General features: G+C 44.2%; 1 protein-coding gene across 1 annotated transcript; it reads left to right on the top strand.

Annotated features, from left to right (window-relative positions):
- LARP6 (La ribonucleoprotein domain family member 6) lies at positions 1,847–23,814 on the top strand. The gene is made up of 3 exons (XM_003121764.6): positions 1,847–2,293; positions 17,881–18,091; positions 22,242–23,814. The coding sequence occupies exons 1-3, from the start codon at positions 2,094–2,096 to the stop codon at positions 23,307–23,309; spliced, it is 1,479 nt and encodes a 492-aa protein (XP_003121812.3). The 5' UTR covers positions 1,847–2,093; the 3' UTR covers positions 23,310–23,814.

Raw genomic sequence — 24,126 nt, 5'->3', positions numbered from 1 at the left:
GTCCCCAGGGGACTCTTATGATCAGGCAATTGGAAACCCTGAAATAAAGTATATATATGAATTCTACATAAAGTAAAATCTGGTACAGATATGAGCTTTTATCATGGGTAGGCATAATAATCCCCACAGTCTTTGCCACCTAGAACAGTTTAAATGAGATGATACATGTTGTGTTGTGAATTTAGGAACTAAAGTTATCAGATCAGGAGGCTTGAAGGGCCTTGAAAACCTCTCTCCTCTTAATCTTCACCACAATGGTGGACCAGGTATATGCAGTCCCGGAGGGAGGCACAGCTGACTTGGAAAAAGATCCTCTCAACTTCTTGCCTCTTCCTCCCAGTAACTGAGACTCAAGGCTGTGAGCTGTTCTGGGGCAGAACACCAAGGATCCCTGTCTTCCTTCATTTACTCATTCTAGGACTTCTTTCAAAAGAGAGATCTGAAAAAGAAAGTCAGACCTTAAGAGGGGCTGTCCTTGCTGTACCCCTGGGTCTCTCCTGGCCCAGTCCAGCTGCCCAGAGCCCTATGCATGGTGTTCTTTTACAGGGACCCTGCTTTCTTAGGACCCCATTTCTTGAGCTTCTCTTGAATCAATAGTATTGGTCCAGGGTTCCATTCTCTTTTTGGGGTGGGAGGCATCCCGCAGCATATGGAGTTCCCAGGCCAGGGATCAGATACTAGCTGCAGCTGTGACCTAAGCCACAGTCACAGCAACGCTGGTTCCTTAAACCACTGTAAGGGAGTGTCCCAGTGCTCCCAAGATGCCACTGATCCCATTGCACCACAGTGGGCACTCCTGGGTTCCATTCTTTTGAAGCCCTAGTGTGGCATATTAACACAACAGATTATGTGTAAGGTGCTAAATCAAGACCTTTATGAAAGCAGGTTGAGGTTTTAGGCATTTCTATTCCCTTGTCCCTCGTTTCCCGGTCACAGTGGAAGGGTTGAGTTGGAACTCAATTTAAAGGTAAATATAAAAAAGTGGCAAGGTAGTCCCTGTCGTGGCTCAGTGATTAACGAATCTGACTAGCATCCATGAGGTTGCAGGTTCCATCCCTGGCCTTACTCAGTAGGTTAAGGATCCGGCCTTGCCTTGAGCTGTAGTGTAAGTCATAGGTGGGGCTCAGATCCCTGTGGCTGTGGTGTAAGCCAGTGGGTAGAGCTCAGATTTGACCCCTAGCTTGGGAACCTCCATATGCCGCGTTTGCGCCCCTAAAAAGCAAAAAAAAAAAAAAAAAAAAAAAAAAAAGGAGGGAGACAGGGTTTCGAATATATGGCTATAGCTTCCTTTATTCATTCAACAAATATGTGGATACTTACTATGTGTAGGGTAGGGTACAGTCTAAGAGGCATATAGGGCAGTGGATTTCAGACTTCAGTGAACTTCAACATCACTTGGAGGGCTTGATAAAACACAAAGTTCTGAATCATAGCATAGCTTCTACTCAGGAGGCCTGGGTGGGTCCTGAGAATGTTCATATCTAACAAATTCTCAGGTAAAGCTGGTGCAGGGGGTCTGGAGACGAACTCTGGGAACCACTGGTAGGGGGCATGGCGGGAGCTAGTTCCCGATCTCACTGACTCACAGTGAAGCGTGGTTACCAGAGACACATGGAGATTTCGGTCGTCTGGGCAAGTCAGAAGGGGAGATGAGCTAAAGCCAAAGAAGCCCTCAGGCTGCTGTCTGTGCCTAACACCCCCAGCTTCATCCACAAACTGTGAAGTCAGATGTGCCGCTCCCCTCCCCACCTCCAGGCAGCCTGGAAGGGAGCGGGTGGGAGCAGGGAGCCGTGGCACGTCCTCCCGGGCTTGCGCCGCGCACTGGAAGGATCCGGGGTCGGGGTTCAGTACCAGAGAGGCCTCCGCGCGAGGAAAGCAGAGGAAGGCGCCCTCCCCCTTTGGCGGCCCCGCCTGCGCGGGCAGCCGGGGAGGAGGCGGTAGCGGCGCGGGGCGGGGCGCCGCGACCCCAGTGCTTCCCCCGCCTAGGCGCTCGCGCTGCCTCCGCCCCCTCGTCGCTGTCGCCGCCGCCCGGCTGGCTTGGCCTCGCAGCGCGGCGACCCGGCGGCGCTGCAGTCCCGGCTGGCCCGTGAGCCATGGCTCAACCCTGCGAGGAGGCTCTGCCCACGCCCGAGACGGCGGTGCAGATTCGCGTCGCCATCCAGGAGGCCGAGGACGTGGAGGAGCTGGAGGACGAGGAGGAGGGGGCGGAGGCGCGGAGCGCGGGAGACCCAGCTCGGTACCTCAGCCCCGGCTGGGGCAGCGCCAGCGAGGAGGAGCCGAGCCGCGGGCACAGGTAGGCAAGGCGGCGCGGCGGTGCGGCGGCGCGGCCGGGCCCGGGTTGGAGCCGCCGACCCCGAGTCCTGGCCGAACGGGAGTTGGGGGACCACAACTCTGCGGGCACAGTGGGTTGTCAACCCGCCAACCAGGCGCTGCTCTGGCCTGTCCCACGGAGTCAGACCCAGTTTTTGGCGGTTGTTTGTGCCCGAGTCCGGAGCCTGTAACCCCACCGAGGCTTCAGGGCTGGCGGCGGGGATCTTAGGGGCCTGAACGTGGTTATCCTCTGGGACCCAGGGGAAGTCCTTCCTGGGCCGACCTCGCCATCTCCCCAAAGGGAGATTTTCCTTCTCTGAGCTCTCCTTAAGACCCTCCAAAAAGCCCAGCCTAGCCTACACTTCCGAAGCCACCGACTTCCCCGTGAAAGTGGTCCCACCTGCCACTTTCACTGCCATCGTTGCCCCGTCTGCTTATCAGTCCAGATGGGGTCGGGGGCAGGCCAGGCACAACTGACACTTGCTGCTGAGGGATCTGAGGAGTGATTTTATGGTGTGGAAACTCTTGCCCAGATTCGAGATCAGTTTGGGGCTTACTGCTTCATCCTCCCCTACCGGGGATTCCCATTTCGTGCACCTTCTCCATCTGTCTTCTGTGCTTGCATCATCATCTTGCTGCCTTGGCATTGGGTTCCTGGGTAATGGGTAGTCTGGAGTTGGTATGGCACCTGTCTAACCTCGCCTCTGGGCCCTGAGTTTTGTTATCAGCCAGAGACCTTAGTCTTGTGTCCACTAACACCCAGTCCTTTTAGGGCAGTGATTTTGTCAGTACTGTTGAGAGAATGTGCAATGTGTCCTATCCATAGAAATCAGAGTAGGGCAGTGATAGAACTTGCAAATTTCGGGGAATGCCAAGAGGCAGTATTAAGAGCCCTCTTTCTTCTGGGACTCTGTGCACATGCTTTGAGCTGTCAGGGCTCTCAGGGTTATTCCTTGGCAGGCATATATTTACTTCACTGGGAGAATACTCAACTGAAGGGCTGGGGCGGGAGCCATTCCCCATTACTGCCTGCTGGAAGAGGTCTGGATTTAAGGACCCAAAGTTTTAGGATCGTTCAGTGGAGATGGGTGTTCAAGGAGGAATGTCCAGCCTAGTGGTTTTGTTCAGGAAAGCCGAACCACAGCAGATGATACAATAGATCAGTACATAATATCAGCACTTTACTGTAAAGCCTGATTCATTCATTCACTCAGCTCTGTGCTGAGTATCAAGAGTATGAAAATAATGAGTCACTAACATCTCACAATCTTGAGGAGAAGGCAGCTACCTAGTCAGATCATTTCAGAGATCATGTAAAATAGCCCTGAGTGACTTACTCTGTAGGTTTTATTTGCCTGTGACTGTGACAAAGAGCTGTCCTCTTTCCTGGACTAAATTTTGTGATTGTCCCATTAACGGGGAACAAAATCCTGCTTATTTCTTGGGAACCCCTATGGAGATCTAGGAGAACACAATCATTTCTTCAGGTGGGGGTGGGCTTCCTGCCGTTACCCCCTGCACCGACACTCTTACTCCAAAGCCACCCTTCTGCCCTAGCTCCAGGGGCCAGAGTCTCATGGAGCATTCAGTCTGAAGCTTTTCCTGCTGCCCACTGGCATAGAGTTGACCCCAGAAAATTCCTGGGCCTCTTTAGGGTACTGGAACTGACAGAGCCCAGCGGGCAAACATCCAGAGCACAAGGAGAGTACAGGCAAGAACAGGAACCATGCTGTCCACTATGTGGGCCAGCCTGGGACAACAGTAGCCACCACCCTGTGCAAACACTTCTGGGTTCCCAGAGCCTGCAGGAGAAAGCCCAGGTTCCTAAATCTGCTTGTTGAGATGTGGCAGCTGCCCACATCATCCCTCAGCCCATTGCTTCCTTCCCTGCCTATTGTAACCATTCATGCCCCCTCTCCCTCCGCCCAGTAAGGACCCCCTCTTGGTCCCTGAACACCAGGTGCTGTTTTGTGTCTGCTTGTCTTTATGCTCCCACCTCAGGTCCCTCTGATTGCTTTCTAGTCACCTTAGAACTTCATTGCCTCAAACCCTCTATCCCCAGTCCTGCCCCAAAGCCGAGTTTACCTCCTCTTTGTGTGGCCGTCGTACTCCATACACACCGTATTGTAATTCTATAGTTCTGTCTCCTTCACAAGAATATGAGCTCCATGAATTTGGGGACAATGCTTATCTTGTTCTCTTCTCATCCTCAGCACCCAGCATGTAGTGGGTGCTCCATAAATGCTTGTTGGATGAATATATATCTCTCTCATCATACTCACTCCATCAAGTTGAAATATTTGTGTGTTTCTCCTCTCTTAGTGAGATCCTTAAAGACAGTGATCTTGTCTTAATCTTCCCTGTATCTCCAGTCCCTAGCCCAGTACTTGATGTATGCATGGGGAACAAGCAGTAAATGGGGAGAAGAAAAAATCTTTATAACCTCCAACTGTTCACTGGTCTTACTCCCCACCCCCACCATCTTGCTGTCTTTTCTTTTATTCTCACGTTTTTAACATAAAAATTTTCAGACATAAAATCTGAAAGAGTAGTAATGTGAGCATTTGTATACCTGCTATCTAGATTAAACAGTTGTTAGCATTTTGCCATATTTATTTGATGGATATATGATGCGTGTGGTTTTTCCTGAACTATTTGAAAGTGTGTTGTACACAAGACTGATGCCCTAAGTACTTCATATTGTAGTTCTTAATAATGACATTCTCCTATAAAAATCATAATACTATTATTGCAACTAAGAAAATTAACAATAATTCCCTAATATAATACCTAAAATAACCTAATAGCCAACTTCCACAGTCATGGTTCCCCCAGTTGTGCCACATTCTGATGTTATAGCTGTCACATTTTCCCCTCAAACCAGAATCCAAGCCAGATCGAGACACTTGCCTATTATATTACTCCTTAGAATCTTTTAATCTAGAGCAACCCACTTTTTTTTTTTTTTTTTAATGCTGTGCTCTTTTAGAAATAAAATTCCAGATGTCTTGTTGAAAGTTTCACAGTTTGAACTGGTCTGGTTATGTTCTCATCATCTAGTTTAATTCACTCCTTTGTGCCATGTGTTTCCTGTGAACTGAAAGTTAGAGCCAAAGGCTTGTTTAGATTCAGTTAAATATTTTGACAAGAACACTTGGTGGGCAGTACCATGAACCTGTCATTGTATCACCTCAGGTAGCATCTAAATTTGATTTCTTGGTTAAGGTGATGGTTGCATTGTGACCAACAAGCAATATAAGGACTCATGAGTATTCTTTCACCAGCAACCTTCCACCTAATGATGATCCTTCTTTACTTAAGTCACTTCATTGGGGATTACATATTGGTGATTTTCTCATTATCATTCTTTGCACATGTATTAGCTGGCATTATTATGTAAAATAGAGCTTTTTCTGATTATCTGGGATTCAACAAGCGTTCCTTCTAAAGAGGCAAGCAGAAAGGAGTACTTCCTGACTTTCTTTTTTTTCCAACTCAGTTAATTTTTATTTTCTTGCAGTTTTATTGAGATATAATTGACTGCAGCACTGTGTAAGGTGTACAAAATAGTGATTTGACCACCATACAGCATGAAATGAATACCACAGTAAGTTTAGTGAACATCCACGATCTCATTCAGATACAAAATTAAAGAAATAAAAAATTTTCCTTGTGGCGAGAACTCTTAGGCTTAACTCTCTTAACATCTTTCATGTATAACATACAGCAGTGTTAATTTTGTTTACCATGTTGTACGTTCCGTCCTTAGTACTTATTTATCTTATAACTGAACGTTTGTGCCTTTTGACTGCTTTCATCCAATTCCCCCTCCTCCCACTCATCCCCCGCCTCTGGTAACCAAAAATCTGATTTCTTTTTCTGACTTTGTTTTTGAAGTATAATCAACCTACAGCACTATATTAGTTCCTGTTACACAACATAGTGATTTGATACATCTATACATTTCAAAATGATCACCACGACAAGTCTAGTTACCATCTTTCACCATACAAAAATAGAACATGATTGTTGACTGTATTCTCTGCACTATGCATTTCATACCTGTGACTCATTTATTTTGCACCTGGAAGTGTGGACCTCTTAATCTCCCTTAGCTACTTCTCTCCTCCCTCTACCTCCCCCCCCAACAGCCACCAGTTTATTCTCTGAATCTATGACTCCGTTTTTGTTTTATTATGTTTGTTCATTTTTTTTTCTTTTAGATTTCACATGTAAGTGAAATCATACAGTATTTGTCATTTTCTGTCTGGCTTATTTCATTTAGCTTAATACCCTCTAGATCCATTTATGTTGTACAAATGGCAAGATTTTATTCTTTTTATGGCTGAGTAATATTCCTGTGTGTGTGTGTGTGTGTGTGTGTGTGTGTGTGTGTGTGTGCCACATCTTCTTTATGCATTCATCCGTTTATGGACACTTAGGTTTCCTCCATATCTTGGCTTTGTAAATTATGCTGTGGTTGGCACAGGGGTGCATATATTTTTTCTTTTTTCTTTATTTTCTTTTTAGGGCCACATATGTAGCATATGAAAGTTCCCAGGCTAGGGCATCAGAGCTGCAGCTGCTGGCTTATACCACAGCCACAGCAACATGCAATCCCAGCCACACCTAAGACCTACACCAAAGCTCACAGCAACACTGGATACTTAACCCACTGAATGGGGCCGGGGATCAAACCCACATCCTTGTGGATACTAGTTTGGTTCATTACTGCTGAGCCACAATGGGAACTCCCCATATATCGTTTCTAATTTTATTTTCTTCAAATAGATACCCAGGAATGGAATTGCTGGATCATATGATAGTTCTATTTTTAATTTTTGAGGAATGTCCATACTGTTTTCCATGGTGGCTGCACCAAGTTACATTCCCATCAGTGGTGCCTAAGAGTTCTCTTTTCTCCACATCCTTGCCAACACTTGTTATTTGTTGACTTTTTGATAATATCCACTATGATAAGTGTGATGTGATATTTTATTGGGGTTTTGATTCACATTTTCCTGATGATTAGTGATTTGAACGTCTTTTTATGTGTCTTTTGGCCATCTGTATGTCTTCTTTGCTTTCCGATAATAGATATTCTAGACTTAATTTGTGCTTTTGTCACGGAATCCATCCATTTCCACAGGAATCCCTGGTTTTTCAAATACTAGCAAGAAGGTATTTAGAAATGAAGACCTAGAATAGAAAGTTCTAATTTCTGCTAGGACATCATTGCTTTCAAGCTCTTTCAATAGAGCTGGGAAATGTATATTTTTAGGAATAAGTTTATGTTGCTAATTCTAATTCAAATTTAACATTTTAGGGTTTTTGCTTTACTTCTTTTATTTTTTACACTGAAAATCTTGATTCCTAATAACATTAACAGTGTCTAAAGGTGATTTAAAACTGTAATATTAAATATTAGTATTCACCACTAAGCACATCTGCTTTTCATTTAACAAGTAAAAACGTTTAGGTTTCATTTTCTCTATAATGTTGTATGTACACTGCACTGCACAAGGCTGTCTTTTCCCTGTTCTGGATGATGATAATGTAAGCTTTCATTTGTTAATGCCAATTATGTGCCAGATGTGGAACTAAGTACTTTGTACACATTATCTCTGCTCCCACACCAAAAACCATTATTTTGATCTGCAGAGACATCTACTAGTTACACTCTTTTCCCAGGCCCTAAGCAATACATCAGAACAGCATAGCAGACGAGAGGGTTAGAGAGGAAGGTCTTGATGATAGTCAATAAATATGTAGGAACTCATAGACCATCCAGACATAGCATATGGCCTCTGCTAGTGGCATCTAAAATGTAATTGGTCCCGTGATGCCTTTTTCAGAGTTGGTACATATCTGTATGTGTTTGCAGCCTGTCTCCCTGAACCTTTATCTTTGAATCTGCCCTTATGGTTTTGTTTTTTTCCCTTTTGGCCAAGCCTGTGGAAGTTCCAGGGCCAGGGATCGAACCCATGCCACAGCAGTGATGATGCTACATACTTAACTCAATGAGCCACCAGTGAACCCACTCTGCCCTCATGTTTTTTTGTTTTTTCCTTTTTATGGTCACACCTGCAGCATATGAAAGTTCCTAGGCTAGGGGTTGAATCAGAGCTGCAGCTGAGGCCTGTGCCATAGCCACAGCACTGGATCTGAGCCACATCTGTGACCTACACCGTGGCTTGCAGTGATGCTGGATCCTTAACCCACTGAGTGAGGCCAGGGATTTAATCCGCATCGTCACGGAGGCTACATGGGGTCCTTAACCTGCTGATTCACAATGGGAACTCCTGCCATCATGTTTTTATATTTTAAATCTGGTTGCCTTTTTGAGCCTTTTCAGATTCATTTTCTTTTTCTAGAGGCAAGTTAAAAGCAATGGGTACTGAACTCTAGTGTTTTTATAACATTTTCTCCTTTGTGTTCAGTATCCTCCATGTTGTTGTCCATCATTTTCCTGGTCTTGGTGACCCAACTACCATATATTAGGCCATCCACAAGGATAGATGACAAGTCCAAGAAATCTTTTCTGTATCAGAAATCTTAGTGAAGAGCTCATTATGCCATTATTTTAGTTTGAATATTTTCTTTCTCAAGGTATCATTTGACTAACCACTCAATTAACATCCACAGTAGCTTGAGATTTTATGAGAAAAGCAGCCTTGGAGATTTTATCCTGCCCTTGATTCTCTAAATCATCTACAAATATAATAAATATTTCAACACTGGCCGGTAGAGCCCAATTATCTGTTGTACCCCTTATTTCTACACTGTGATTCCATTTCTAGTAGGTTTACAGTCATAACAAAAGAACTCATCATCACTCCCAATTTATAATGCTTTATTTAAAGCAAAACTGTAATGCAGATGCAAAACTTTTCACAGTGAGTCCTCCTAAAAGGCCACTAATGACACATTCACCAGGAATTGTACTTTCTCTTTAAAAGAATCCTGCTAATTGTGATTTGCCCATACAGAAACAATTCATTTCACCTTGATGATGCTTTTTAAATTCGACCATGCACAAAGCTCTGGGTAGAATGAAAGAAACCAATGTGAATCCTACCTTCCCAGAACTCAGAGTTCAGGACTCTAATAAGATACACACACAAGTCGCTGTGATACAAGTATAGACAAGTTGAAATGATTTCCTTCCTGGAAGAGTTGCATTTGAGGGGGGACCTTGATGTGTGACTAGGATTCACACCTGAGGGAGAGGGGCAAGGCCTTCAAGAAAATGGGAACAGCATGTGCAAAGACATAGAGTCCAGAAACTTTGTGATACTTAACAAGGAACTCTTAGTCTTTTCTTTGCTTGGAGCAAAGATCTATAAAGAAATGGAAATAAATTTAGAAAGTGGTTGCTGCCAGATTTTAAGTGGATCTGAATAAAGAGCTAAGGATTTTGGATTTTATTTAATAGGAAATAGACAACATTATTAGCATTAGAGCAGAGCAGTGGCATTTTATATCTGTTCTTGAAAACCTGAGATAAGGCACAGTGTGGAAGAGACTGTAGCCCCAAATACAACAACAGGAAGTGGCAGGAGGTGGGAAGACAACCCTGGAAAGTCTGTGGTTGGGAAATATGCAAAGGGTGCAAGGGTGAAAAGGGATACTAATATCTGAGAAGTGATTTAGATTCTTCCTTTAGAGAATTTGCCCTGCTTTTCTGCCTGCCATTGAAAGGTAGCAGGCAGCATACCCTTTACTTCCTGGAGGATAAAAAGAGAAGATTATTCTCTAAAGGAATTGAATGAAGTAAGTGGTGAAGTAGGTCTGCTAAGGTAGAGCTGATACCTGATATAGGGCTCCTGCTTAACAACTCCCATCCTATTCACTCTAAAGTGAAGCCTGCCAGTTGGCATGCCTCACCTGGGCATATAGAGCTGTCTAAGGAAGGAATGCAGTAGGAGTGTACATCTGCCAAGGGAGCCCACACAAACCACCAAGAAAATGCAACCCAGACGTTCCTTCTAAAAAATGAAAAGCTGGAGTTCCCGTCGTGGCGCAGTGGTTAACGAATCCGACTAGGAACCATGAGGTTGCGGGTTCAGTCCCTGCCCTTGCTCAGTGGGTTAATGATCCGATGTTGCCGTGAGCTGTGGTGTAGGTTGCAGACGTGGCTCGGGTCCCGAGTTGCTGTGGCTCTGGCGTAGGCTGGCAGCTACAGCTCCAATTCGCCCCCTAGCCTGGGAACCTCCATATGCCGCGGGAGCGGCCCAAGAAATGGCAAAAAGACAAAAAAATAAAAATAAAAATAAAAATAAAGAAATAAAAAATGAAAAGCTATGGAGCTATAGCTCCCTACTTCTTATATGTGGGCTTCCTTCCAAGGTTTACAGTATGGAAAAGGGGAAAAAAGAAAGGCACTTTACAGTGGAGTCACCTGAAAAACACTACCTTAGTCAGGTGATCAGAGTCAACATCCACAGTGATCAGTCACTCATGTTGATAGTAGGTGCCCTTGATATGATGTGATGAAAATGGGAAATTTACAACTGTGGTCCTCTTCCCAAAACCCATATCCCCATGAGAAAAATACCAGACAAATCCCAACTAAAGGACATTCTACAGTATACCTGACGGTTACTCCACAACACTGTCAAGGTCATCAAAAACAAGGAAAGTCTAAGAAGTTGTCACAGCCAAGAGGAAAGAGGAGCCTAAAGAGACATGATGACCCAGTGTAATGCGGGATGGGATCCTGAAATAGAAAAAGGACATTAGGAGTTCCCGTCGTGGCGCAGTGGTTAACGAATCCGACTAGGAACCATGAGGTTGCGGGTTCGGTCCCTGCCCTTGCTCAGTGGGTTAACGATCCGGCGTTGCCGTGAGCTGTGGTGTAGGTTGCAGACGCGGCTCGGATCCCGCGTTGCTGTGGCTCTGGCGTAGGCCGGTGGCTACAGCTCCGATTGGACCCCTAGCCTGGGAATCTCCATATGCCGCAGGAGCGGCCCAAGAAATAGCAACAACAACAACAAAAGACAAAAAGACAAAAAAAAAAAAAAAGAAAAAGGACATTAAGTAAAAACTAAGGAAATTTGAATAAAGTATGGACTGTGATAATAATATTTTAATATTAATTCATTAACTTACTATATTAATGCAAGATATTAATAACAAGAATTCTGGTATGGGGTATATAGGAACTCAATGCTATTTTCACAATTTTTCTGTCAATCTAAAACTATTCTAAAATAGGTTTATTTTTCTTTTTTTTTTTTTTTTTGTCTTTTTGTCTTTTTGTTGTTGTTGTTGTTGTTGTTGCTATTTCTTGGGCCGCTCCCGCGGCATATGGAGGTTCCCAGGCTAGGGGTCCAATCGGAGCTGTAGCCACCGGCCTACGCCAGAGCCACAGCAACGCGGGATCCGAGCCGCGTCTGCAACCTACACCACAGCTCACGGCAACATCGGATCGTTAACCCACTGAGCAAGGGCAGGGACCGAACCCGCAACCTCATGGTTCCTAGTCGGATTCGTTAACCACTGCGCCACGACGGGAACTCCAGGTTTATTTTTCTTAATGTTTAATAAAGAAAAAGATGACTCATTTACCAGTCACATGAAGAAAATCAATGACATGAAAGTTAAAGGAAAAACTGACCCTATAGGTACAGAGATGACACTGTTGAATACAAAAGAGATTGTCAAAAATTATATATACTCCGGATAGTACCCTGAGAGAATTTAAGATACTGCATCCACAAAACAAGAATAAGATGCTCTTAAAAAGGAATAGTCTGAGGACAAAATAATTTTTAGAGACTAAATAATTACTGAAAATTTTAAAATTCACAGGGAAAGATTGGAAGATAATGTCAAGGATATCTCTTAGAATATAAATCAAAGACAAAGATAGACTATATGAGAGAAAGTAATAGACATAGACAATCAATGCAAGTGGTCAGTCAACTAATAGGACTTTAAGAAAAGAATTGTAATCTTAGGAAATGCCTTCTCCTTGCAGCAACCAGTGTTTATGTAGTCATAATAATAACCTACAACTGACTGAGTTTTAGCAATTAGTACCTATTTATAGACAAAGCATGGGAGAGTAGTTCCAGGATAGATTGTAAATATTATGAAGAAAATGAAATATACGCACATCTGGCTGAGCAGTTAATGAACCCTCTCCATGAGGACAAGTGTTCTGTCCCTGGCCTTACTCAGTGGGTTAAGGATCTGGCATTGCTGTGAGCTGTGATGTAGGTCGCAGATGTGGCTTGGATCCCATATTGCTGTGGCTGTGGCATAGCCCGGCAGCTACAGCTCCAATTCGACCCATAGCCTGGGAACCTCCATGTGCCGTGGGTGGAGCCCTAAAAAGACCAAAAAATAAAATAAATTTGAAAAAAATCTGGGAAGTTGGAAATGTAAGGCGAGAGAAAGGAAAAGGAAAGATAATAATATGAACATCATATGTAGTAAGAAACTGAATTATTTTTTAGTGATAGTAGAATAAGAAACAGAATTTTAAGTGTGTTATTTAAAAGCATATGTGGAAGGCTAATAGAAAAACCAAAAATAATATAAAGACTGTAAAATTGTAATAAGAAGCTTTTAAGTGACCCCCAAATCATTTTCTTTTTTTTTTTCTATCTCCTTTCTATGCTTTATTTTCCACCATAGCACATCAGCTGAAAAACTATGCACTTTTTTTTTTTTTTCCCACTGTACAGCAAGGGGGTCAGGTTATCCTTACATGTATACATTACAATTACATTTTTCCCCCACCCTTTCTTCTGTTGCAACATGAGTATCTAGACAAAGTTCTCAATGCTATTCAGCAGGATCTCCTTGTAAATCCAAACCATTTTCTTATATAGTACAATATGAACAGAGACTCTTGGAAATTGGCAAGTGATCCATAGAGCTATGAATTTATTTTATAGGACTATAAGGCAACTTTCATAGGAATTAAAAGGTTACATGGAGGCTGCATCTAGGAAAGAGGAGTGGAGTGTGGAATTGTTGCTTTCTTTTTAAGTTCTCTACCATTTTACTCTAGTTTTTGAAATGTATGTTATTACATTAATGTTTAAGAATTATTTTTTGATGAGCTATTAATAGTGTGCAAGGGAGAAGTAATGAGGACAGTTGGAATGGAAAAGAGAGAACAGATGGGAGGTGCTGCAGAATAACACCGACACTGATAACTGACTCAATGTGGGGGCAAAAGAGAATTGGAAATGCATCTTGGGTTTTGAGCCTAAGCACATAGACGAGAGAATATGGAAAGTCATTGGTGGTCAGTTTAGGAGGGAAACTATATTACAGGATGGTTGTAATTGACAAGAAGTTGCCAATGTTCATCTTTAAAGAATGTAAACTTCTTTAATGTTTGTGAAGGATAATGTATTGTCTTGTCTGTTGAAAATCTTGTGCAAGAACCAGGGAACAGTGCAGCTGGCTTCCTGATATAAAACAGGCTTTCCTGCTGCTTCTCTCTTGGGAGATACACAGTTGCTGCTGTCGGCACCCATGCAGAGGGAGAGGTCCTCTGGGTGCCAGAAGCTTGTCTCTGCATTTGCACAGGGGTTTTCTATCACCTCCGAGCACTGCCCACCTATTCTGGAATTTCTGGCTACCTGCCTGTGTGCTCACCGGGTGCAAATAACTGATGCAGAGTTACTCCCCACAACACATTATGTATTGTTTGCTGTGAGACTGTGTGAACGGAAGATGAACTTCCCAGGTAGAATGTCTCTTGGTAAGCAGACCGAGGTTTCAGTCCTACCTGAGACAAGTTCCACAGAAGGTGATGGGTTGATTCTGGACATTTTGACATTGAAGCAATATCAGGCTGTCCACGTGGAAACAAAAAGCAGGCAGTTAAAAACTGAGGACTGGAGCTCAGGAGTGAGAGCAGATGGGGTGAGTGGGGAGGAGAGGCAGATTTGAATTGGATGAGCTAACCAGTGGCTGAAGTTTAGAAGTTGCCAGAGGATAAAGAACCAAGGAAAGATGCTTGGGGAGTACCTATATATTTAGAAATGGGAGGAGAAAGAGGAGCCTAAAAGGGCAGTCAAATGGGGAGAAAAACCAGAAAAGAACAAGTCATATAAGCTCAGGGGAGAATATCAAGAAGGTGGCCAACTCTGTCCCATTCTGCAGCAGAGGCAAGAGACCAAGATGCCTTATATAGCAAATAAATTCTTTGGTGTATGTCCAGACATGCAGAACAAGCCTGAGAAAGGGCTGGGCAAGTCTGATTGGATGAACTTCATTTTCTCAATCAAGCTGCCGGTAGGATCATCTGTAGGAAGTAAGGTCTTCCCATGATCAACCTTGGGGAAAATGGGAAGATCTAGAATAGGCTCTGGAGAAACTGAGAAGTTGTTTCATCTTCCTTCCATTATTTTATTTGTAGGTTACTTTTAATGATAGTACCAACTGCTCTGGTTTGGAAGTAGGCCTTACTAGTCTGTGAGTCCCTGTGACGGTCTGGTCACCTCTGACATACTAGCCACTTGTAGTAAGTTAGGCTATTTTGCTTTTACTCCTAAGTTCACCCAAAACTCATTACTGGTCATTATCAAACACCTCACTTCATCCTCTCCTATTTATTTTCATCCTTGTCAGCTGGGCTCAGAATTTTCTATTCATGTTTTTGTAGTTATTTTATTTGGCATATTCATCCTCTCTGTTCTAGCTACTATCTAGAGTGTAAATTTTCTCTAATAAAGTGAAAATTTGTTCATTCCATCTCTCATCTCCTTTTTCAATTGATTGTCCCACAGACACTTTTCCTTTGGCAGGTTTTAAGGACCTTTTTTCTCAGTGTAGTGTTACTATCCTAGTATTTATCTATAAGTAGAAAACTCAACTAACAAGTGAATGAAACAGATAGGATTTTATCTCTCTTACGTAATAACCACCATTCTGTATGTAGGTAGTTTTAGCGGTTGGTTTGGTAACTCAGTAATGTCAAAACCAATAATGTCAATAAATCAGGCCAAGCTGACTCTCTTGACCTTTTCCTTATGGTAGTAAAATAGCTGCTACAGCTCCAACCATTATACCCACACTCAAAGCAGATAAAAGCGGACGGGCTGAGGCCAAGAAAATTTCAGTTGTATGTTATTGGCCATAACATGGCAAAGAGCTACTGCCTGTAAGTGGGACCGGTAAAGCGAGCATTTAGTTTTTATAATCTCGGTAGTAAAGGAGGACAAGTGAGGAAGTTTGCTCTGAGATACGAGGTGAGTCAGACTGATATCTGGCACAGCTACCTTTTAGGGACTTCTAAAATATTCAGCTTATTGAATGTTTAAGTTTTGACCTGTATATGTTATGGGCTGCCTTAATATATTCCCTGAATTTATCATCTCATTTTTAAAAGGCCTTTAAAAAACTCGTATTTTTAAAGTTAGTCCCTCAGACTGTTTTTTTTCCCCTTTGGTACAGTTTTGTCTTGTGACATCAGTAAGGTATTTTAAAAGCCCACTTGCAGAGTTTCTATAGGCAAATAATGAAAATACTTCATTTTTAAAATCATCCAGTGCCTGTATTTTATGCTAAATATAATTCCTGAATCTGAAAAATTGGGAGATGTATTATTTAGTTTTTTCTCTCCTACTAGAATATTTGATTTTTGTTCTCATTTTTACTCTTACACAATTGCTTTTTTTTTTTTTTATGGTGTCAAGCCAATGAAATTTTTATTGGAGTTGAAGGACATTTATTTATATGCCTTTTCTGGCCTTAAACTATCATATTCATAGGTTCTTTTACTTTCTGAGTCCCCCTGTTTTTTGGCCACACTCTCAGCATGCAGAATTTACTGAGCCAGGGATTGAACCCATGCCTCAGGACTGACCTGAGCCACAGCAGTGCCAGTGCCAGATTGTTAACCCACTGAGTCACCAGGGGAACTCCCTGAATCTTTTTTTTTTTTTTCTTTTTTTTTTTTTTTTGGTTGACTATATGAACTCTCTGAGCCTTTTTAGGAGCCTGGCAATTTCTCCCAACACAGTGGAAGTGCCCTGGATGCTTCAGAAAACCACGATGCTTTAGAAGGTCAGGGCGTTCACATGTCCCAATATGCTCTCTGCTCAGAACATATGGTTGGAGGCTGTGGGGCCAATGGTCATGTTATCAGACATTAAGCTGCCACATTGGAAAGTAATTCTTTTTCTTTTTTCTGTAAGTAAATTTTTAATCAGTACTTTTTATTGAATAATAAATACAGTGTTTATGTAATATGTCATTTAAATTCAGAAAGAAATATACAAAAGAGAATTCACCTTTGATAACTCATAATGTGTCAGATATGATGTGGATAATCACAAATTCCTTAAATGATTATGGTTTTGAAGATTTTATAATCTCTTTGTGAAGACTGGCCTTCCTAAAGAAGCTTTGCCCAGGAGTTCTTTGCATTGTTCTCATATCCCAGTATTTTCAGAGAGAGGGAGAAGTCTGTCCAGGTGGAGCTGCTGGAGGTGAGGGGTTCATTTAGAAGGGCCCCAGTGAGTGGGATTGTTTCCAAATTCCATGCAGTGTCCCAGCAAAGTGTGGAAGGTGTTATGTGTGCTGACTTTAGAAAGAGAAATTTTGAATTTGAATCCTAGATCTGCCTTTTATGAATGAATAAATTGAATGTTTTCTTTTACTTACTGAGCATGAAGGATATGCCAAGCACCCTTCTAGATATTTCCTTATATTAATTCACTTAAACTTCACAACAACCCTATCGGGAGAGTGACTCATGATTCCCAATTTATAGATGATGGAATTGAGATGTGGCGGTGGAGTTCCCTGCCTAAGTCGACGCAGCTAATAAATGGTGGTGTCAGGATTCAAACCCAGGCAGCCTAACTCTGGAACCAGGCCCCTTAGTTACTCTGCTAAACTGTTTTCTAGAAGTTGGGATTTGTGGAGGGGAGTGTGGAAGGAAGAATAAGGATTGTGTCTGAAAAGCATCCTGTCAGTGGAAGAGCAGCATGGAAATGTCAGTAGAGGGTGTTGTTGTTGTTGTTGTTGTTTTTAATGATCCTCTGTCCTTGTTAAAAACAAAAGCTTGATTTCTTAGCTAGTTGGGGGCAAAATCTATCCCCCAATGGCCAGGTGATCCCCCACCCCTGAAAACTCCAGTTCAGATATGACCCAGGACAGTTACCTAGGGCTGTTGTAACAAAGTGCCACAAACTGGGTGGCTTAGAACAACAGGAATTTATTGCTTCACTGTTCTGGAGGTTGGAAGTCCGAGACTGAGATATCAGCAGGGGCATCCTTCCTATCCAGGTGCTAGGGAAGGGTCTGTTCCAGGCCTGTCCCCTAACTTCTGGTGGTTGGCCAGCAATCTCAGACACTCCTTGACTTCTGCTGCATCACCCTGATCTCCGCCTTCATCTCCATGTGGTGTTCTCCCTGAGTGCCTGTGGATTAGGGCCCTCCCTACCCTGCTATGACCTCAACTTTAATTTCATTCGCAAAGGCCTTTTTTCCAAATACCATCACACTTTGACTACATATTGGGTTGGGACTTCAGCCTGTGAAACTTGGGGGAATACAGTGCAACCACTAACACCCTGTGTCTCCTTCTGGTCTCAGTGGCGCCACAACAAGTGGAGGCGAGAACGAGCGTGAGGACCTGGAGCAGGAGTGGCAGCCACCAGATGAGGAGTTAATCAAGAAACTGGTGGATCAGATCGAGTTTTACTTTTCTGATGAAAACCTGGAGAAGGATGCCTTCCTGCTAAAGCACGTGAGGAGGAACAAGCTGGGATATGTGAGTGTCAAGCTACTCACATCCTTCAAAAAGGTGAGGCTTCATTCTCAAAAACCGCTTTGAAGATTTCAGGGGTGCTTTGGGTTGCGATGCTAAATATGTTTTATCCCCTTGAAACCTTAGGACTAACAATTTTTTATTTCCCCTGAGCCCTGAAAAAGAGAAAAATGATCCAGAGAAGGGATTTAGGGCCATTATAAAGACTATCCTCCCACACTATTAAAAGGGTCCTAGGTGTTGGGACAAATCTCAGCTAGTGGCAGTTATGAAATGACATGGCTTATTCTTAGTAAAGTTCAGGCATGCTTGCTGGGCAAGTAGGTTGGCTAGCCAGGACAGAGCTGAGCCAGGACAGCAGGACTCAGTGGCCTTGGGAGACACCTACCAGACCTAGAATTATATGAAGTCCAAGCTTTTTGTTTTCCCAATTGAATAAATAAGAGGAGGAAGGAGCTCTGAGAAGTGAGCCTTTTCCAAGATCCCAGCCGCCTTGGCTATGTAATGCCAACATCCTCATCTATAGGATGGAGATGAGACGTCTCTTGCATGCCTCTGCTATTTAGATCCAGCAACTGAGCTGTGAATCCTCTACTTCTTGAAGAGTTGATGGGCTAGCTAGAGTAAGAACTCTGTGTTTCCCCGGGGGAATTGTATTTACTAGAATGGAAAAGCCCACGCAGGCTGTTGCATAACGGGATGTGTAATGAGTGGGTCCCAGCCAAGTTGCCTGTGCCCTTTGTCAGTGAGCGCTGGAGAATGTTCCTTGCGGAACTCTTTTCTGCCTCACCTGCTGGTACTCTGCCCTCTTCTCTTGATCTCTTTCCTTTATTCATTCATCAAACATATTTGTTCTATACACTGAGTGTTGTGTTAGGCATAAGATATACAAAATGAATGGCATTCCCCCTGCCCTGGCAAAATTCTGTAAAGGAGAGAGAGCAGTAAAGGATCACAATAAAACCATCGACAGTACTGCAATAGAAGGAACAAGGTACTGTTTGGAACTAGTTGATCAGAGCAACTAACCCTGCATGGAGAATTGAAAAGTGTTCCCAGAAGTGGTGAAATCGAAATAGGATCTCGAAGGATGAGTAGGAGTTTTCAAGGTACAAGAGAATGAATGGAAGGGGCATTTCATGCTGTACAGGAAAATGGAAGGGAAAACCTGCTCTTCCTTCTCTCAGTACTTATACTTATCAGATCTGTGCAAGTTTTTCTTTTTCTTTTTTTTTTTCTTTCTTTTTTGCTTAAAAACACCCATGGCATATGGAAGTTCCCAGGTTACGGGTCGAATTGGAGCTATAGCTGCTGGCCTGTGCCACAGCCCCACAGCATGGGATCTGAGCCACGTCGGCAGCCTACAGCATAGCTCATGGCAACACCAGATCCCCGACCCACTGAGCAAGGCCAGGAATCAAACCTGCGTCCTCATAGATACTAGTCAGATTTGTTTCTGCTGAGCTACTATGGGAACTCCGTGCAAGTTTTTCTTCACCAGCTGAGTGTGCTACAATTTAACCCAATTCAGGCACTGAGATAGCATCAGATCGAGCATCAGATTCCACAGGTTAAGGGTTCAGTCCCACGAGGCTACTCCCCACTTAAGATGCCAGTCACAGGTAGTAGGTCCCCAGGCATCCACACCTTCTGTCCAGCTTGGCCACAAATCAGAGGTTCCCATGACCTCCACCCTTTTGGATTCAGTTATTTGCTAGAACAGTTCACAGAACTCAGGAAAAGACTTAATTACATTTACCAGTTTATTAAAGAATATCATAAAGGATACAGATGAACTGCCAGATGGAGAGATACATAGGGCAAGGCCTGGGAGGGTCTCGAGTGCAGGAGCTTCTGTCCCCATGGAGCTGGCATGTGACACCTTCCCTAGGATGCATTCACCAACCTAGATGCTCTCTGAACCCTTTGGGGTTTTTTGCTTTGGGGATTTTTATGGAGCTTTCACCACGTAATTATGATCAATTACTCACTCTGTTTCTTGCCCTCTCCCCTCTCTGGAGAATGAGGGCCAGAGCTAAAAGTTCCAAGCTACTAATCGTCACTCTTTCTGGAGACAGCACCCCCTTCCCATCCAGGAGCCTACCTAGAAACTCCTACCCAGATGCTCCTTTGCTCTTATCACTCAGGAATTTACAAAGAATTCAGGAACCCGGTTTAATAAATAGGAATGAAAACCAAATATATATGTGTGTATAAAGCACAGTATTGCACAGGTCCTAAGAACAGTAAGCAAGCTCTCAGATAAAAAGTGTTGGACCCCAAAATGGAGGAGCCAGTGGAATCATCACTCTAGGGTCATTATCATCACTTTTAGAGTCCCTGTTCCTCCCCAGGGACCTTAAAAGAGAACCTAATTTTCTGTCCTTTTTAAGCTGTTACTTATTGGATCTATTCAGGAGAGTTTTCCTCTGCTGAATCCTGGCTTCAGAGTAGACACAAACTCCCCAACAGCTCCAAGATGATACCAAAGACCCTCCTCATTCTCAAGGGTTTCCTGCTAATAATAGGAAACATATATGACAAAGGTAACAAAATTTGGACACCTTACCAAGTTCTTCTACTAATTGCACAAAGACTGTGCTCTTTGGGTCCTCTTCCTAGGTGATGCCTAGACACCCTTCCCCAGGCTCACAGACCCAGGCCTGGGTTGCTCACACCTACTCGAAGTTTCCCAGTGGACCTGACTCCTGGCTCGAGAGGGGCAATGGGTCCTGCCTCTCTGGGTTGGCCCTGGCCTTCCAGCAGCTTCTCTAGCTCCCTGAGTAAGGCCACCTTGGCCTCCCCCCACAGTCCTCGCCCAGGCTTCCCCTCCTCTCCTGAGGGCTTCCTCCCTGACTAGTGATAGAAAAGGCTTCTCCATTCTAACTCCTGGAGCACTATTGCTTGGGTATCTCCATGACCCGGTACCGTCCTGCAGTCGTCCTCTTCACCCTTTCTGGATCCCTCATTGTCTCTGTCCACCTGAAGTCTGACCCTTTGTCTGGACCTGCTTCTCTTGCCCATGGTGATCAGCCCATTGCTTCTGTGTGTGGATGACTCACTCTAAGCCCCAGTCTGGGCCATATCATCCAGAAGCCACAAGCCACTCTCTCCAGGAGCCTGCCAGTACTACTGAGAGTTCTGCCAGGGTCCTCCCATCCCACTCTGTTAGGGTGCCCTCCCTTCTGAGTTCTGCCAAGTTCCTGTTTGGGTCAGGGTACCTCTGCAGAGCAGCTGCACTGGCCTGGCCTCAGGGGAGGACCCTGGGTGATCTGGCCATTTCTGGCTCAGGTTACCCGCCCCACCCACCTCCACCGTTTCTCTGGGATGACTCATTCTCCCTGGCATTCCCTACACCGGAAGCGGGCTTCTCGAAAATTACTGTTTTACTGTATAAATATAGCTTCCATGGGCTGCAACATTGATACGCATAGTTTCCACTAAGGGAAGAGAAGGGAGGGACTATTTCATCATTCTCCTTGAATTTAAATCCTGAGTTGAATTTAATTCGATTTGAAACAGCCCACATTATTTTCAGGAGATATTGAAAGATCTTTTGGAATCTTCTGTGAATCAAATGCAGAAATGTGGAAATAGGACATCAGAGAAGAATTCAAATGTTAAAATCTCCGTGTCCTGTCAAAACGGTAGCATATGATATTTGAAATAACGATAGTGCATAATATTTATTGAGTACTCACCATAAGCTGGACACTCTCCTGAGCTTTATGTATGTAAAATCCATGGCTGGGTGTAGATATGTATATATTTATTTATTCTTTTAATCCTTATGACAGCTCTATAAGATAGGCACTATTACCATCTCCATTTTACGGAAGGTGAGGTAACAAGAGGTCGAATAGCTCTTCAGGTCTTAATGCCATCAGAGGTGGACCTTGGATTTGCGTATCCAATAGCCTTGTTCCAGAACCTGCGGATTTAACCTGTCAACTTGTACAGAATGGAATATTTCCATCCCCATGGAAAGATCTGTTGGACATGCTACCTTGTTTGTAATTGTAGAAAGTGTGTTTGTTCACTTACTATAAGGCTTTTGAGTGCCTGCACTCACCAAGTATGATTCTAGATACTGGTGTTACAGTAGGGAAAAGAGAGGGAGATTTTAGAGGACACTGGGAGGACAAGGACAATAGATGCCATTTTCCATTTGCTTTGTGTTCTTCAGGTGAAACATCTTACACGGGACTGGAGAACCACAGCACATGCCTTGAAGTACTCAGTGACCCTTGAGTTGAATGAGGACCATCGGAAGGTGAGGAGGACCACCCCTGTCCCACTCTTCCCTAATGAGAACCTCCCCAGCAAGATGCTCCTGGTCTATGACCTCTACCTGTCCCCCAAGCTATGGGCCCTGGCCACCCCCCAGAAGAACGGAAGGGTGCAGGAGAAGGTGATGGAACACCTGCTCAAGCTCTTTGGGACCTTTGGAGTCATCTCGTCAGTGCGAATCCTCAAACCTGGAAGAGAGCTGCCCCCTGATATCCGGAGGATCAGCAGCCGTTATAGCCAGGTGGGCACCCAAGAGTGTGCCATTGTGGAGTTTGAAGAGGTGGAAGCCGCCATCAAAGCCCATGAGTTCATGATCTCAGAGTCTCAGGGCAAAGAGAGCATGAAAGCTGTCCTGATTGGTATGAAGCCACCCAAAAAGAAACCATCCAAAGAGAAGAACCAGGATGAAGAGTCCACTTCGAGCATCCACCTGAACAAGTCCCTGAACAGGAGAGTTGAGGAGCTTCAGTACATGGGGGATGAGTCTTCTGCCAATAGCTCCTCTGACCCGGAGAGCAACCCCACGTCCCCTCTGGCTGGCCGGAGACACGTGGTCACCAACAAGCTCAGCCCTTCTGGCCACCAGAATCTCTTTCTGAGCCCAAATGCCTCCCCGTGCACGAGTCCTTGGAACAGCCCCTTGGCTCAACGCAAAGGCATTTCCAGAAAATCCCCACTGGCCGAAGAAGGTAGGCTGAACTTGAGTGCCAGTCCTGAGATCTTTCGCAAGTGCATGGATTATTCCTCGGACAGCAGCGTCACTCCCTCTGGCAGCCCCTGGGTACGGAGGCGCCGCCAAGCTGAGATGGGGACACAGGAGAAGAGCCCCAGAGTGAGTCCCCTGCTCTCTCGGAAGATGCAGACTGCAGATGGGCTACCTGTGGGGGTGCTGAGATTGCCCAGAGGCCCTGACAACACCAGAGGATTCCATGGCGGACACGAGAGGAGCAGGGCCTATGTTTAAATACCTTCTATTTTTAATACCAGCTCCCTTGAAAACCTCCTTTCTTTTCAAGGTTCTGACAAATACCTGGCATGACGTAGAATGAAATTAAGTCCTCTTTGAAAGATTTTGTATACCTGTAGACCTCTTAATTTATATATTTGTAATATATACTTAAATTGCCTGGTATGCTCTGGTTTTAAGACCATCTTCTAGTTCAGAACACCTGTTCCTCCCAGCATGACCTTTATTTTGATGATGCCTGACATGTGTGAATGTTGTGGCTCTGCAGGGCTGTGGGACAGAGGCTGCCCAGAGAGGGCCTGACAGAGGCTGTCTTTCTCGGAGCGAGGTTCTTCTCTTTAGTGACTAAGCTCGCCTCAGTTGGCCATGCAAGGGCTTCCCCAAAGCCCAGAGGAGTTCTCTTGTTCAACAGCAACTAATTAAGCCAGTAGCATGGTGTTTTTATAGGACCAAATGTATGTTTCCTGTCAAGTGAATAAATAATAAAAACACCTAACTGGGAGTGCTGGCTCTGAACCCATAGACTTGTGCGTGAGCAAATCTGTGCGCCTCTGACAAGGCTGTGGGTGGTGTCATGTGGCTCTGAGGAGATTAACTGAAACCTATTTCCTGATTTTGCCCCAGGGCTCTGCTTGGGCCTCCTGGCGGCCCGAGAGGGTGACAGAGTCTGCGCAGATGTCAGAGCACCAGGTCTCTCATCACAGTGAATCATACTGAGTGAAGGCAGCTTAGTATAGACCATGTTCTCTAGACGTGGACCCCAGACCAGCCGCATTGACATCACCTGGGAACTTCCTAGGAATGCACGTTCTCA

The sequence above is a fragment of the Sus scrofa genome, chromosome 1 (genome assembly GCF_000003025.6).
Source record: "Sus scrofa isolate TJ Tabasco breed Duroc chromosome 1, Sscrofa11.1, whole genome shotgun sequence".
NCBI classification, from domain to species: Eukaryota; Metazoa; Chordata; class Mammalia; order Artiodactyla; family Suidae; genus Sus; species Sus scrofa.
This window is presented reverse-complemented; position numbering and strand designations above follow the sequence as displayed.

Coding starts and splice junctions, on each gene's coding strand:
- LARP6 (XM_003121764.6), top strand. CDS start 2,094: ATGGCTCAACCCTGCGAGGAGGCTCTGCCCACGCCCGAGACGGCGGTG. Junction 2,294..17,880: donor GAGCCGAGCCGCGGGCACAG/GTAGGCAAGGCG, acceptor TTCTGGTCTCAG/TGGCGCCACAACAAGTGGAG. Junction 18,092..22,241: donor TACTCACATCCTTCAAAAAG/GTGAGGCTTCAT, acceptor TGTGTTCTTCAG/GTGAAACATCTTACACGGGA.